Here is a 14,355-nt window from a genome sequence, read left to right as displayed (position 1 = left end):
ATTTATTATAGTTTCAACAAAAACGTTTAACAAACATGAGCATATGTGTAGCATAAGTTTTACGTCAAGGCCACTCGTCTCTCTTTTCACGTGATTATGTATTATTGATAATCGTTTTTCTTGCATTTAAAGTCTTGTTCATTTAAACAAGTATCAACTTTGGCAGCATTGTACAATACCTGTATTTAAATTTAGTTCCTGTATCGCCATATTCCTAAAAAAAAAAAAAGATGCGTCAGTAAAATCTGAGACTTCTCCTTATTTTGTTTCTTTATTGCATTGTTTGTTGTATATATTTTATAATGTGGCGTTTACACGGACCACATGCGATATGCGTATGTATGTATCTAGCCGAAACAAATTTTGAGTGCATCAAAATAGTGCACCACTCAAAATACAACCGACTTGGTACCATAGGGGAAACCCCTCTATTTCTTCCTTGTTTTGTTCATTTAATCCTTAATTAATTTATTTTCATTTTTTTTTAGCACAAACTGACAAACACATCAAAATCCGCCTATGCAGTCTCTTTAAAATGTTTTTTTTTTTTTTTTTTAATTACGTTAGCCAGTAACAATGAGCGACTGCGATTGGTCCATCCTTATTAGCGCTGAGAAAAGTAACAGGTACCATGTGAACATTCACTCAGGCCACGTGCTGTTTCAGCGGCGGTCTGGACGATAATTTACACCGGAATAATGACACATAGAAATTCTATTGGCTAATGAAATTGAAATACACAGTAAGGGTAAAATATTATTTGAATACATTGTACCACGCCCCGCCCTTTTTTATGACTTTTTTCATGTTAACTGGCATGCTTCCCACTTCAATGCGGTGGAGGTGCAGGTGCATAGATGCTGTCTAATCTGCTCTGTTGTAGTAGATGGGGTGATCAATGGATTCTACATGATTTAAACCACTAGAGGTGATTCAAAATATTATAGATAGATAGACAGACAGATATAGAGAGAATAATGATCCCATTAAAGCGCAGGAAAATATCTCAAACTGAAAGTCATCAGAATGAAAGCTGTAAGTTTCCCCGTGTGCCTATTTTCATCCTGGAGAGGAAGATGGGGGCATCTAGAAGAGCATTCCTTACACGACTAGCACGAAGCAAAGGGTTTCTTATCAAGGAAGCATACAGGTATATTTACTTTCCATTAAGACTATACTTAGTACTATGTCACTACCATGATTTCTTGGACATGTGTCAGGGTAGTACTATGGTACATTAATATGGTAAGCATTCCACTTAAGTATAAGTATAATTTCTTTTTCTTTTTTGACTTGGATCCATGGTATTTTCTTGGAATTACCTTGGAGTACCATGCAAATGCCATGGTGCATGAATTTCAGTACCATGGTTTATCAAGAAGTGCTATGGTATTACCATCTGATACCATCACTGTACCTCGGTACCACCACAACACTTGCAATAGTAATTTGACTCAGCGCCTATGAAAGTGTAACCTCACAGTATCAAAAATGCCATGCTATGCCATGTTATTGTACCTTGAAGGTACTTTGTAAGGGAGTGGCTTAAAAGGCTTGAGGAACCTTTTCCAGTTTACTGTATTTTGTCGTACAGTTCTGCTGTCACACACGTTGTATCAGAAAACAACAGCAGAGATGAAGTCCAGGCGTGGCTGGAAAACCAAACAGGAGCAGACACATCCACTTCAGTCCATCTGTTGGACGTCAGCTGGTTTACAGAGAGCATGGAGGCGGGACGTCCTGTTACAGTTCAGGACAAACACAGATTGAAGGTAAAAGCACAGATCTCACTTGCATAAGCTGGATTCATTGGCACATTACTTAACCCTCCTATTGCTTTCGGTCATTTTTGACCCGGTAGACGTAGATCATTATTTTTAAATGCCACAAATGTTTTAGTACAGTAACCAAACTTATTATCAAAATACACATTATGATTTTTATTTTTTCAGATTTTTGAATAAAATGTTGAGATATAAAAAGAGATATAACCATTTAAATCAAACTGTTACATCGATTGCATTCGTGGGGCAATTTTTACCTTGGCAACAATTGTGACTTTACGCATGATATTATGATCTATTTTATTTACATCGATGAATTCGATTTTGAAATACTTGACTAACATTATCCTTTTTACCATACTCTCTCACACCCATTGGGACTGCGTCTTGTTTACAAACATACACACAATAATTCTCATATTAGATGTTTATATACATTTTATATATTGATATATTCAAATAAAATTGCACATATATGCTGATAAAAAATATTTCTTGACATGTATCACAGTGGTGTGGCTGTAGTTAATGTATATTTTAAAATGTTACATTTTCTAAAAATAAACATTAGCTTTATACAGTATTTGTCAGTTAACATGCCAAAAATATCAATCTTTTTACATGTATGAACAGTTAAGAAGTTATTAATGACTTACAATATGGTTTTAGATGAAAACCATCGGGTTATGAATGATTTATAAGCTTAAATTCCAGGGGGTCAAAATTGACCCGCTAATGGAAAAGGCACAGTATATATGCAGATTCTGAATGCAATAGAAGGGCTAAAAAAAGGGCAATTGCATAAGAAGAGGAAATATATCATTCCATTATCAGCCCTTGATGTGTAAATATGTTGCAGGTTAACACAAAACATAATGGGGTTGATAATGTCATTCTGATGAAAAGTTATGCTTGCCAAAGAAGAACACCCTTGAAGCACCACAATTTATTCCTGACAGTAAGTTCTTTATGACTTTAAACTGCTTATTCACTTAGCATGTCTCTCCATCGAGATAAATACAGTTATTTTAAAACAATGCATTTTGCTGTTGTTTCCCACACTGTCTTGTAGGAAGCTCTCGAGCTCCTGGCTCAGAATGCAGAATTTAGTGTGAATGAAGGACGGAGTGTGGCGTTCAGACGGGCAGCGTCGGTGCTAAAGGCACTTCCGCATCGGGTGCATAGCATGGATGAGCTAAAGAGTTTGCCTTGCCTGGGCGAGCACTCACAGAGGGTTATAAAGGTGAGATTGCACTCTTTAAAAAGAAGCAATATTAGCTTTTAAACAGGTAAATGAGCATCACTCCATAATGACTCTTTTAGGAGATTTTAGAAGATGGAACATCAAGGGAAGTGGAGTCAACAAGACAGTCTGAGCAATTTCAGACCATGAAGGTAATAAGTGGACATGTACAGAATGGCATGCACCATGCTACTCATACTATTTATGCAGTATTTGTACTGTGCACAGTCTACAGATTTCTGTGTGCATAGTATGTTCCACCCGAATGACCTACTGCATTAGCTAAAATGTGCAGTGTTCAGTGCACACATGAGACAATGTATCACATGAGGCTACGACAAATTCATCAAAAGTAAGATCAACAGAACTTTTTTACATATATGGTTTCATTAACTATTTAAAGTAATGTTCCGGGTTAAATACCAAATAAGATGAATCTATTGCATTGACTCTTTCCTAGTTTATAAAAAAAAAAAAAGTCTTTAAAAAAAGTATCTTAAAATAGAAGTGAATGTGGTCAGTCCGTAAATGTTTAAATAAAACATTTTTCAAAACTACAGCCACAAGATGTTAACATTATATGTGTTATGAATTTAGTGTGATAAAGTACTAACTCACTAACCATGTCAATTTAAAGTTGTATCCAATTTTACAACTGTGTTGCCATGACGATGAAATACCAGTAAACCCAAGCGATTTGTAGCACACTAAAAGCATGTTTACATGTAGAATGTTTATGTCTTATTGTGTAATATTAACATTTACAGATTGGCCCCATGCACTTCCATTGTTAGTGGCTTATTTTCACTGCGATATTTGGTTTGTTTGATCTTTATTTTTTTACAAACAAGGGACGAGTCGAACATTATTTTTGTGGTAATCAACAAATTTTGTCGATTAAGCTTAACTTTTATTGAACCCGGAATATTCCTTTAAAAAACTGTTTGTAGTATATAGTATGCACTGTGTGCAGTATGCTAATATAAATGCTTTTTCTGTAAATTATGAACTCGCATCTTACCTGCTGACAGGTATTGACTGGTATTTTTGGGGTGGGTGTGAGAACGGCAGATCGCTGGTTTAGGGAGGGTCTGCGATCTCCAACGGACTTGATCCGGATGGGTCAACCGCTGAACCGTGAACAGCAAGCAGGTATTATGTGGCATTTTACTAAATTTCTAACAATCCAACATCAAACATTTTCTTCAGTTGGAATAATGTGCAGCATTGAATCACGTGCTAAAAGTCCAATGTATTCTAAAAGTAAATTAGGTCATTTTTTATTTAATGTTGACTTGATCAAATTAATTAAAGTTCACCCCAAAATGAAAATGTTTACTCACATTTACTCACCCTCATGCCATCCCAGATGTGTGTGACTTTCTTCTGCTGAACAAAAGGAAGATGTTTAGAAGAATATTTCAGCTCTGTAGGTCCATTAAAAACAAGTGAATAGTGACCAAAAATGTGATGCTCCAAAAAGCCTATAAAGACAGCATAAAAGTGACCCATAAGACACCAGTGGTTTAATCCATGACTTCAGAAATGATATAAGTGTGGGTGAGAAACAATCAATATTTAAGTCAATTTTTTACTATAAATCTTCACTTTCACATTCTTTTTCTTTGTTTTTGGTGATTCACATTCTTTGCGCATATTGCCACGTACTCAACAGAGTAAATGCCTAAAATATTGATGTTTTGCACTCACACGTATCATATCACTTCTGAAGACATGGATTAAACCACTGGAGTCTTATGGATTACTTTTATGCTGCCTTTATGTGCTTTACGAAGCTACACATTTCTGGTCACCATTCACTTGCATTGTATGGACCTACAGAGCTGAGAAACTCTTCTAAAAATATTTGTGTTCTGATGAAGAAATAAATTCATACACATCTGAGTTGGCATGAGGGTGAGTTAATGATGAGAGAATTTTCATTTTTGGGTGAACTATACCTTTAAGTCTGAAATGATCTAGAGTTTCCGACTGACCTCTATGACATCATTACTTTTAGGAGTAAAGCATTACGATGATCTCCAGAAACCTGTCACTAAAGCAGAGGCGGATGTCATCAGTGATATTGTACAGGAAGCTGTGTGTGCTGTGCTGCCCGGAGCAGAGGTCCAGCTGATGGGGGGATTCAGGAGGTGTGTTTGCTTTTGGGAACACTATGCGTTAAAGACATGCACAACTTCCCATAATACTGTTTCTATAAAGCTCAAGTTGAGTGTTCTCGTGCATTTCAGGGGGAAAGAAGTCGGTCATGATGTGGACTTTCTCATAACACATCCAGAAGAGGGCAAAGAGGAAGGACTGATGGCCAAAATTATTAAGTGGCTTGAGGAGAGGGTACATCTGAATTTATTTTAGTAGTTGCATTATGAATAGTATGAAAACCAATTGCATTTTATTCAAGCATTATAGGATGTTGAGTCATAACAAAGCGATCGTTTCAATATATGGCATGTGTAACCCTAGATTCATGAATAGAGCCTCTTACTTTTGATGGAAATGTAACTTGAGTATTTGTCATCAGGGTTTACTGCTATATCAGAAGACAACCAGAAACTCTTATTTGGAGAAAATGGACGGTCCAGCTCGGCCACCTAATAATATAGATCGCTTTGAGAGGTGCTTCTCCATATTTAAGCTTCAGATATCTGATAGAAGCACAGGAAGTGATGCTGAAAGATCAGTCAGCCAATCAGAGACCTCGAGCTGGCGAGCTGTACGCGTAGATCTTGTGGTCAGTCCCTACTGTCAGTTTGCCTTTGCTACTCTTGGCTGGACAGGGTCAAAGGTCTGTAACTTTAAACTCTCCAAATGAATAGATTACATTGTTTTGAAAATGTCACTTGTTTTTACACAGGAAAAAAAATATAGTTTTCATAATTAGTATTTATGTTTTGTTTTACAGTAAAAAGATTTACTGTAGTATTCTTAAAATAACTGCATTAGATATTAAATCTTGCTTTCAGAGAAATCGGACAAAATTTGGTAAACTTGAAAAGAAATCTGGCAATAGGGTATGAACAATAAACTTTTTTTAACGATTTTGTTTTATTTATTACTCTGAAAACAAGACAAAATATCTTACGGCAAGTAAGTTTATCTTGTTTTAAGCTTAGAAAGTTTACAGTGAGGAAAATAAGTATTTGAACACCCTGCTATTTTGCAAGTTCTCCCACTTGGAAATCATGGAGGGGTCTGAAATTGTCATCGTAGGTGCATGTCCACTGTGAGAGACATAATCTAAAAAAAAAAATCCAGAAATCACAATATATGATTTTTTAACTATTTATTTGTATGATACAGCTGCAAATAAGTATTTGAACACCTGAGAAAATCAATGTTAATATTTGGTACAGTAGCCTTTGTTTGCAATTACAGAGGTCAAACGTTTGCACACACTGCAGGAGGGATTTTGGCCCACTCCTCCACACAGATCTTCTCTAGATCAGTCAGGTTTCTGGGCTGTCGCTGAGAAACACGGAGTTTGAGCTCCCTCCAAAGATTCTCTATTGGGTTTAGGTCTGGAGACTGGCTAGGCCACGCCAGAACCTTGATATGCTTCTTAAAGAGCCACTCCTTGGTTATCCTGGCTGTGTGCTTCGGGTCATTGTCATGTTGGAAGACCCAGCCTCGACCCATCTTCAATGCTCTAACTGAGGGAAGGAGGTTGTTCCCCAAAATCTCGCAATACATGGCCCCGGTCATCCTCTCCTTAATACAGTGCAGTCAGCCCTGTCCCATGTGCAGAAAAACACCCCCAAAGCATGATGCTACCACCCCCATGCTTCACAGTAGGGATGGTGTTCTTGGGATGGTACTCATCATTCTTCTTCCTCCAAACACGGTTAGTGGAATTATGACCAAAAAGTTCTATTTTGGTCTCATCTGACCACATGACTTTCTCCCATGACTCCTCTGGATCATCCAAATGGTCATTGGCAAACTTAAGACGGGCCTTGACATGTGCTGGTTTAAGCAGGGGAACCTTCCGTGCCATGCATGATTTCAAACCATGACGTCTTAGTGTATTACCAACAGTAACCTTGGAAACGGTGGTCCCAGCTCTTTTCAGGTCATTGACCAGCTCCTCCCATGTTGTTCTGGGCTGATTTCTCACCTTTCTTAGGATCATTGAGACCCCACGAGGTGAGATCTTGCATGGAGCCCCAGTCCGAGGGAGATTGACAGTCATGTTTAGCTTCTTCCATTTTCTAATGATTGCTCCAACAGTGGACCTTTTTTCACCAAGCTGCTTGGCAATTTCCCCGTAGCCCTTTCCAGCCTTGTGGAGGTGTACAATTTTGTCTCTAGTGTCTTTGGACAGCTCTTTGGTCTTGGCCATGTTAGTAGTTGGATTCTTACTGATTGTATGGGGTGGACAGGTGTCTTTATGCAGCTAATGACCTCAAACAGGTGCATCTAATTTAGGATAATAAATGGAGTGGAGGTGGACATTTTAAAGGCAGACTAACAGGTCTTTGAGGGTCAGAATTCTAGCTGATAGACAGGTGTTCAAATACTTATTTGCAGCTGTATCATACAAATAAATAGTTAAAAAATCATATATTGTGATTTCTGGATTTTTTTTGTGATTATGTCTCTCACAGTGGACATGCACCTACGATGACAATTTCAGACCCATCCATGATTTCCAAGTGGGAGAACTTGCAAAATAGCAGGGTGTTCAAATACTTATTTTCCTCACTGTAAGTATTTTTAATGTAAAACAAGACAAAAATACTAATTATGACATCATTTTTAGTTTCATTTCAGATAGATTCGATGGTGCTTAAAAAGCGCTACATTATTATTTTTTATTTTATCCCCAATGTGGAATGCCCAATTCCCACTACATAGTAGGTCCTCGTGGTGGCGCGGTTACTCACAGCATGTGGAGGCTCATGCTACTCTCCGCTAGGGCTGAAACGATTAGTTGACATTATTGGGGGAAAAAATTATTTGTCTTTTTTGGTTTGTTTTCCAATATAAATATCTAAAACACCTTATGTATATTTACTTTAGCAGCAATACTGCAGAAGAAAAAAATTGATATCGGAGAATTTTGAATATAAAATGTAATTAATTTAAAAAATATAAAAAAATCCTAAAAACAAGGCCTGAGAAGCAACATATAAGATATTTAGACTTACTTTTAGAGCATTTATGTTGAATAGGAGTATATGTTTTCTTTACTGCACTTGCAGAAGTATAACCAAGTGAAGAAATACACATATACTTAAGATACATCCTCTTAAAGCAAGTCTAAGTATCTTATACGATGCTTCTCAAGTAAATGTATCTTGTTTTAAGGATTATTAGACCATTTTATATGGAAACCAAGACAAAAACACTTGATAACAATAGGATTTTTTTGCAGTGAAATTTGTTATTATTTTAACAATAAAAATCAGAGTAGTTTTTCCCCTTTAATTCAGTGAATGTCATTTAGTGGTACTTTTAAGAGATGATTTTCCTCTTTATTGTTAGTAACCATGTTTAATACAACCTTTTAAGTTGGGGCACAAGCTGAATAGTCAGTTATGAGCTAATGATTAATTGTTGCAATAATTGCCTGAATAGTCGAATGATCGTTAGATTAGTCGATTATAAAAATAATCGTTAGTTGCAACCCTACTCTCCGCGATCCACGCACAATTATCACATGCCCCACTGAGAGCGAGAACCACTAGTCACGACCACGAGGAGGTTACCCCATGTGACTCTACCCACCCTAGTAACAGGCCCAATTTGGTTGCTTAGGAGACCTGACTGGAGTCACTCAGCATGCCCTGTATTCGAACTCGTGATTCAGCTACCCAGGCCCTCATGACTTTGGTCATTTTCGTAGTTGTCAAAATTCTGGCTTGGGATGTTAATGAAAGCCAGACCTACCAACACAGTTTGTTCTGGATTTGTATTTTGTATTTTATTTTTCATTTATAAGCTATTTAGTTTTAATTCTTTTCCTAACATAATGTTTTTAGTAAATCATTTGATTAATGAAAATACAAACGCTAAGTTTTAATTTTCTGTGTGCTGTTAGTTCTTACATTCTAGTCTAGGTATCCTCATCCTCTTTTAGTTTTTTGAAGTCAGCCCTCTCACATTGTGTTGTTTGTTCTGCAGCTGTTTGAGCGGGAGTTGAGAAGGTGGGCGGGGCAAGAGAAGCACATGTCCTTGAGTAGCCACGCCCTGTACGACCGCAATCAGGTGACTAATTGCACACTGCAAACTGAACATATGCATAGATATGTTGTCATGTGTGTATGTAATCAGATATAGAAAATACTTTTGTAACCGTATATTATGTAATATATAGTTCTCCTGTCTAATAATCCTTAATAATAGGAGTATGTGTTTAATTGTAACCTTAATAATACGCTCATGGAACTTTAAACCTAGCAAGATTATCTACATGTAAACAAAACCTGTACATTTCATATTATACTGGCTACTTTCACTCTATTTCTCTCTCTGTGTGTAAAATTGTACAGAATCATTATCTCAGAGCTCAGACAGAGGAGGAGATTTTTGCCTACCTGGGACTGGAGTTTATTCCTCCGTCTGAGAGGAATGCCTGAATCTGTCCATCTCCGATTCTCACCACAGATGTGTTTGTGTGTGCTTTGACCACAGAGACTTACATTTCCATTACTGCAATATGTTATTTATTAGCTCTCCAACCAGTTGTGATCACGTAGAAAGGAATGGACTGTAAATGTTTTGCAAAGATCAGATATCCAGACACTGTTTTAATCGGTACACAATTGAACAGTTTCAGTACTCTATACGAGATCCATACGTACATTATTAGGTTTTAACATTTGATACTTGTAAATACATTGGGGGGGTTCTTCATAAAAGACATTATTTGTCTCATTGAAACTTTTATACTTTATAAGGATTGTTTTTATTGAAACTCAAAATGTGTCTTCATTTTTTTCCCATATAGGCACTGTTGTAATTTGACAATTCTTTTCTTTAAATATATGGCATGCTTTGGGCGCTTTTTGCTCATTAACTTAATGTAGAGATCATGTCAAGCCCATGTGTCGTGAGCACATGCACCATCCACTGTGCTACTCTTCTTATACAGCATGTCAAATATACTGTATGTCATATTCTCCCAATTGTTTTCACACTTTCTTGGCTGTGCGATACACTTAAATCTGACACACACACATATGTCTTAGAGGACTTACAGGTTTGTCAGAGAGAGAGAGAGAAAGAGTATTTCCTGAATGTTTATATGATGTTAAGAAATCTGCAGGATGCATTTGTGGTGACATGATGTGTCCTTCCTGTATTTGCACCTGGATCATTTTGACCCGATTTCCCCAGCTGCTTACATACAGATTGCATATATTTGAGACGCCCCCATCCTCCTTATTGTAAACAGATGTCTCTGAAGTATGAATTCACCTCTTCTCTCAGTGTGAGTGGCAGCACTGTTTATTTAGTCCTTACAATAGCAACAACCGTGTCTTGATAGAATGAATCCATGTGTCAGAAGGTAACGGAAAATACACCTAATAAGAAACAGGGTTACCATGCAACCTGGAAAACCTGGACATTTTTAATGCAGATTTCCAGTCACGGAAAAGTACAAAGAAATTTGCTAAATGTATTTGTCCTGGAAAATATTTCAGTGAACAAATCCCTGTCACACACTTTCTCTGCTGCCATCTCTGCTTTGCTCGGATAAAATAGTTTAAGTAATGGTATAGTACAGAATATGATTTGTTTTTTCTTCTTATTCCAACATTTTTGTTAACCAAAAAAATATTTTTTGAGTTATAAACTTTAGACAACGATGATGGTCGGCCATTGATTTTTTTTTTTTACTCAGTCACACCTTGGGCTGGTAGCACGGTGATTCAGCCTTAATAATACCTCGGGATGTTGATTCATTTTCAATAATTCAACGATGAGTGTCAGCTTACACTGTAAATATGGTTGTTGTTTTGACAGTATTTTTACTGTATTTCAAACTGCAACTTGCTGTATAAACTGTTTAAAGTATGTTGCTGTCAGTTTTGTTGTTTTTACGGTACTATGGCTGTATTTTCCACCGTGCCTGTTAAATACTTAAAGTATGTTACTGTCAAACTGAGCTGTATTCTTTAGGAAAAAAGTTGCGGGAAAATAATGACATTAATTAAATTTATTTTCTTTTAAATTGCATGAAAACTGGCCCAATCTCAAACCTAAACATGCACAATTTACAGGGGAAATTTTTGGTATTATTCAGTGATCTATTATCAAAAAGACGAAACCCAGGAGATGTCTTCTCTGCATTTGATTTACTCATACAGTCACATAAAAGTAGAGCTGTATGAGAATGCACCTGGAACTTATGAACGTTGAGTCTGCCCTCGAATCCTCGTCACTTCAGCCTTGAGAGAAGCAGAAGTGATCTATTTTCATCTGAAACTGGTGAGCACCAAAAATAGCACAAAACATCTTTTAGCAGTTTACTGTATAATCTTTGTAACCAAGTTTACGTTCTCAAAAAGATACTAGCAGTTATAACAGCCATTTTGTTTAATATTGAAGCACTTACAAGTTACTAGACACCATGTGAATTTTTAGATGTGTATGATTATTATATTTTTTGTGTGTGTGTGTATGTACTTATGTGTGACCATGGGGATGTTCCTTGGGGGTTGGGGAGGGGTAGTAATGGGAGTTAAATGTTGATTCAGTGTATATATAAATGTTTTTTTTTGTCATCAAAGCATTTTTTTTATAGCAAAAAAATCTACACCATGCATTCTACACTGTATTATTTACAATTTATTCCCATTCATTTCTATATAGGAATTTATGAAGCTCATTTTCTGCCAATTAAAACTAAAATGCAATGAAAATGAAAACCCCATAACCATTGCATTTTCACAAAGTAAATAAACTGGATTTCAAAAAATAATATTAAATGATTACATTTTTTTATTAGAATTTTCTGTTCTGTTAAATGAAAATCTAAAATTCAATTTTAAAATGATTGGGCCAAATTACTCTACATGAAATCATTAAATACACAATGAATAAATACATAATGAAATCACTGTTGTTGAGTGACATGCCTGAAAAAATCAACCCAAAGGCATGGCTAAAATGAAAATACATGAAAACTTGTGCTAAAATGAAATAAAAGGGGCATTTATTGATTTATTATGTGATTTAATGATTCGTTATTTTATAGTACATTCATTATGTATATATTGGTTTTAAAAATATTAAATACAACCTGAAATTTCACATGAAGTCACAAAAAGTGTTTTTATTATTATTATTTTACTGAAATCCGATTTATTTATTTTTTATACATTCTGTTGGAACTTCATTAAATTAAACGTCTTTCTAATGTCTCTAATAGATACTTTGAAACATTACGTTGTTTTATACCTGACGCTTATTGGTTTGCAGCCTCTGTAAATGCCGCCCGCTTCTACAGCACTTTCAGGTTTGACAGGACATAAACCGGTGCGTCTCATTTGATCTACCTTTAAGTTGTATTTTATGGCGGTTTCAAACCAGCGGACACCTTCTGCTAACAACATAATTGACCTCTAAATGTCATTTTAACTTCAAAGAGTATGTCTATGTTCACACCTAACATCAGCCTTTACATTACTTTCTTAACATGAAAAGGAAAGACCCAAATGTATTTTGCCCTCCTCCCTTGTCCCTTTCCACAAGTACGCTGCTTTTCAGACAAGTGTCCATGATCTAAGAGCATTCACAAACATGGCGAGTGGGCCCCGGCTCCTAAAAGACGGCAATGAAGGGTGGGTGGGGTTTTAACAGTTATGCTCAATTGAGCTTAATGCCTCCTTCACACCTCCCCACTCTTCCATGTGTGAAACAAAAGTGTTTTGAATGGGGCTGTGGAGAGGATGGGACACCTCTGGCCTCCACGAGGCGCAGACATGGCGTTGACCCACTGGAGACAGGGCTCCTGGACTTCTGGGCTCTGACAGAGCTTGGCAGCCAATGTTTTGAGTTCATTTTAGCCAATGTTTTCCCTGCCTGTTTAAATTCAGACCTGCTTTTCCTACCAATCCGGTTTCTCTGGTCATTCTTTGAGGTTGATTTCTCTGATGGGAGTCAATTGGGGGATTACATAATGTGCTGCAATCAAATTGATGGGATTAACTGGATTAGTTGCTTTCATGGACATTCTTTGCATAACAAAATGCAAGAAAAGGAAAAGAACACACTAAAAGAGGGGTTGTAAAACTCAGCGGTTGTCCAGTTGAGGACTAAACAGATCATTTAGGGTATAATTTTGGGGGTTATATATATATATATATATATATATATATATATATATATCCTTTTTTATGTTGATTCTATTATGGTTACTTTCTTGCATTATGAATACCATATTTATGTATTTATTTATTTTTATGTTGATACCACTATTACCTCATATTTTAAATGAATGGTTTTCAACTGGAAGATCATACCCCAAAAATGGTCACAATTTGCATATAACTACAATTGAAATTCGAGTGTCATACAGAAACCAAAATGGTGCTATTGCATCTCATTTAGGGCTTACTGCATATTGATGGGCCTATGTAGTTTATAGTCAAATGTTTTTCAATATGTGATTTTTAAGAGATTTTTTCTGTACTCTTCTATGATAAACCATTTTTGTACCATGTTAAGTTTTCAATCGATATACAGTTATATGGGTCCTGAAGCAAAACCAGTTGAGAACCATATACTGCATTTTATGATACTAGCAACGTTATCCTTGTATTTTAGTGAATACAGTTTCTAAAGTTTCATGTGCATAAATTGGCACACATAAGGTTAATGACATATGTCAGTGTTGATGTCCTGCATATTTTCTGGTCATGTGATGCATATCTTGGAGCTGATGTGGATTTTGCACAGCTGGTTGTGTCCACCACTCCGGCCCCTGCAGCACTGGAGAATGACAATGCATCTGCAGTCATAACAGTGCAGCAAACAGCCCAATTAGAGATGAAAAGGGCTCAGTGAGGACAATCAAAGGGCCTCACTGCTGGGGGCCATTACAATGAGAGACTGTCGTCTGTAGCAGCACTTCAGACTGAACTGTGAGGGAGGAGAACTCACTGACTGACACTTCCAATGATCGCTTCAAATTCAAGACACTGAGGGTCCATATTCCACTAACAGCTGAAATAATGGATGCAAACTAGACTCTTAATCACAAATTCAGAGACAAAAATGTAAAATTAGTAATTGAATTCTAGTCCATTTCTTAAGGGTGTAAGAAATACACTGGAATTCTGTGACCAATTTTATAAAATT

The 14,355-nt window shown here is 36.5% G+C and overlaps 1 protein-coding gene across 1 annotated transcript; it reads left to right on the top strand.

Annotated features, from left to right (window-relative positions):
• The first annotated feature begins 790 nt into the window (after positions 1 to 790).
• On the top strand, positions 791 to 10,737 carry polm (polymerase (DNA directed), mu). The gene is made up of 11 exons (XM_052116048.1): positions 791 to 1,150; positions 1,595 to 1,772; positions 2,644 to 2,742; positions 2,857 to 3,027; positions 3,108 to 3,179; positions 4,059 to 4,179; positions 5,048 to 5,180; positions 5,280 to 5,382; positions 5,570 to 5,833; positions 9,172 to 9,255; positions 9,540 to 10,737. Exons 1-11 carry the CDS (start codon positions 978 to 980, stop codon positions 9,624 to 9,626), a joined length of 1,485 nt encoding a protein of 494 aa, XP_051972008.1. The 5' UTR covers positions 791 to 977; the 3' UTR covers positions 9,627 to 10,737.
• Positions 10,738 to 14,355: the final 3,618 nt, after the last annotated feature.

This window comes from Xyrauchen texanus, chromosome 43 (genome assembly GCF_025860055.1).
Source record: "Xyrauchen texanus isolate HMW12.3.18 chromosome 43, RBS_HiC_50CHRs, whole genome shotgun sequence".
Taxonomy (NCBI): Eukaryota; Metazoa; Chordata; class Actinopteri; order Cypriniformes; family Catostomidae; genus Xyrauchen; species Xyrauchen texanus.
Note: the sequence above shows the minus strand (reverse complement) of the source record. Positions and strands in the feature narration are given on the sequence as shown.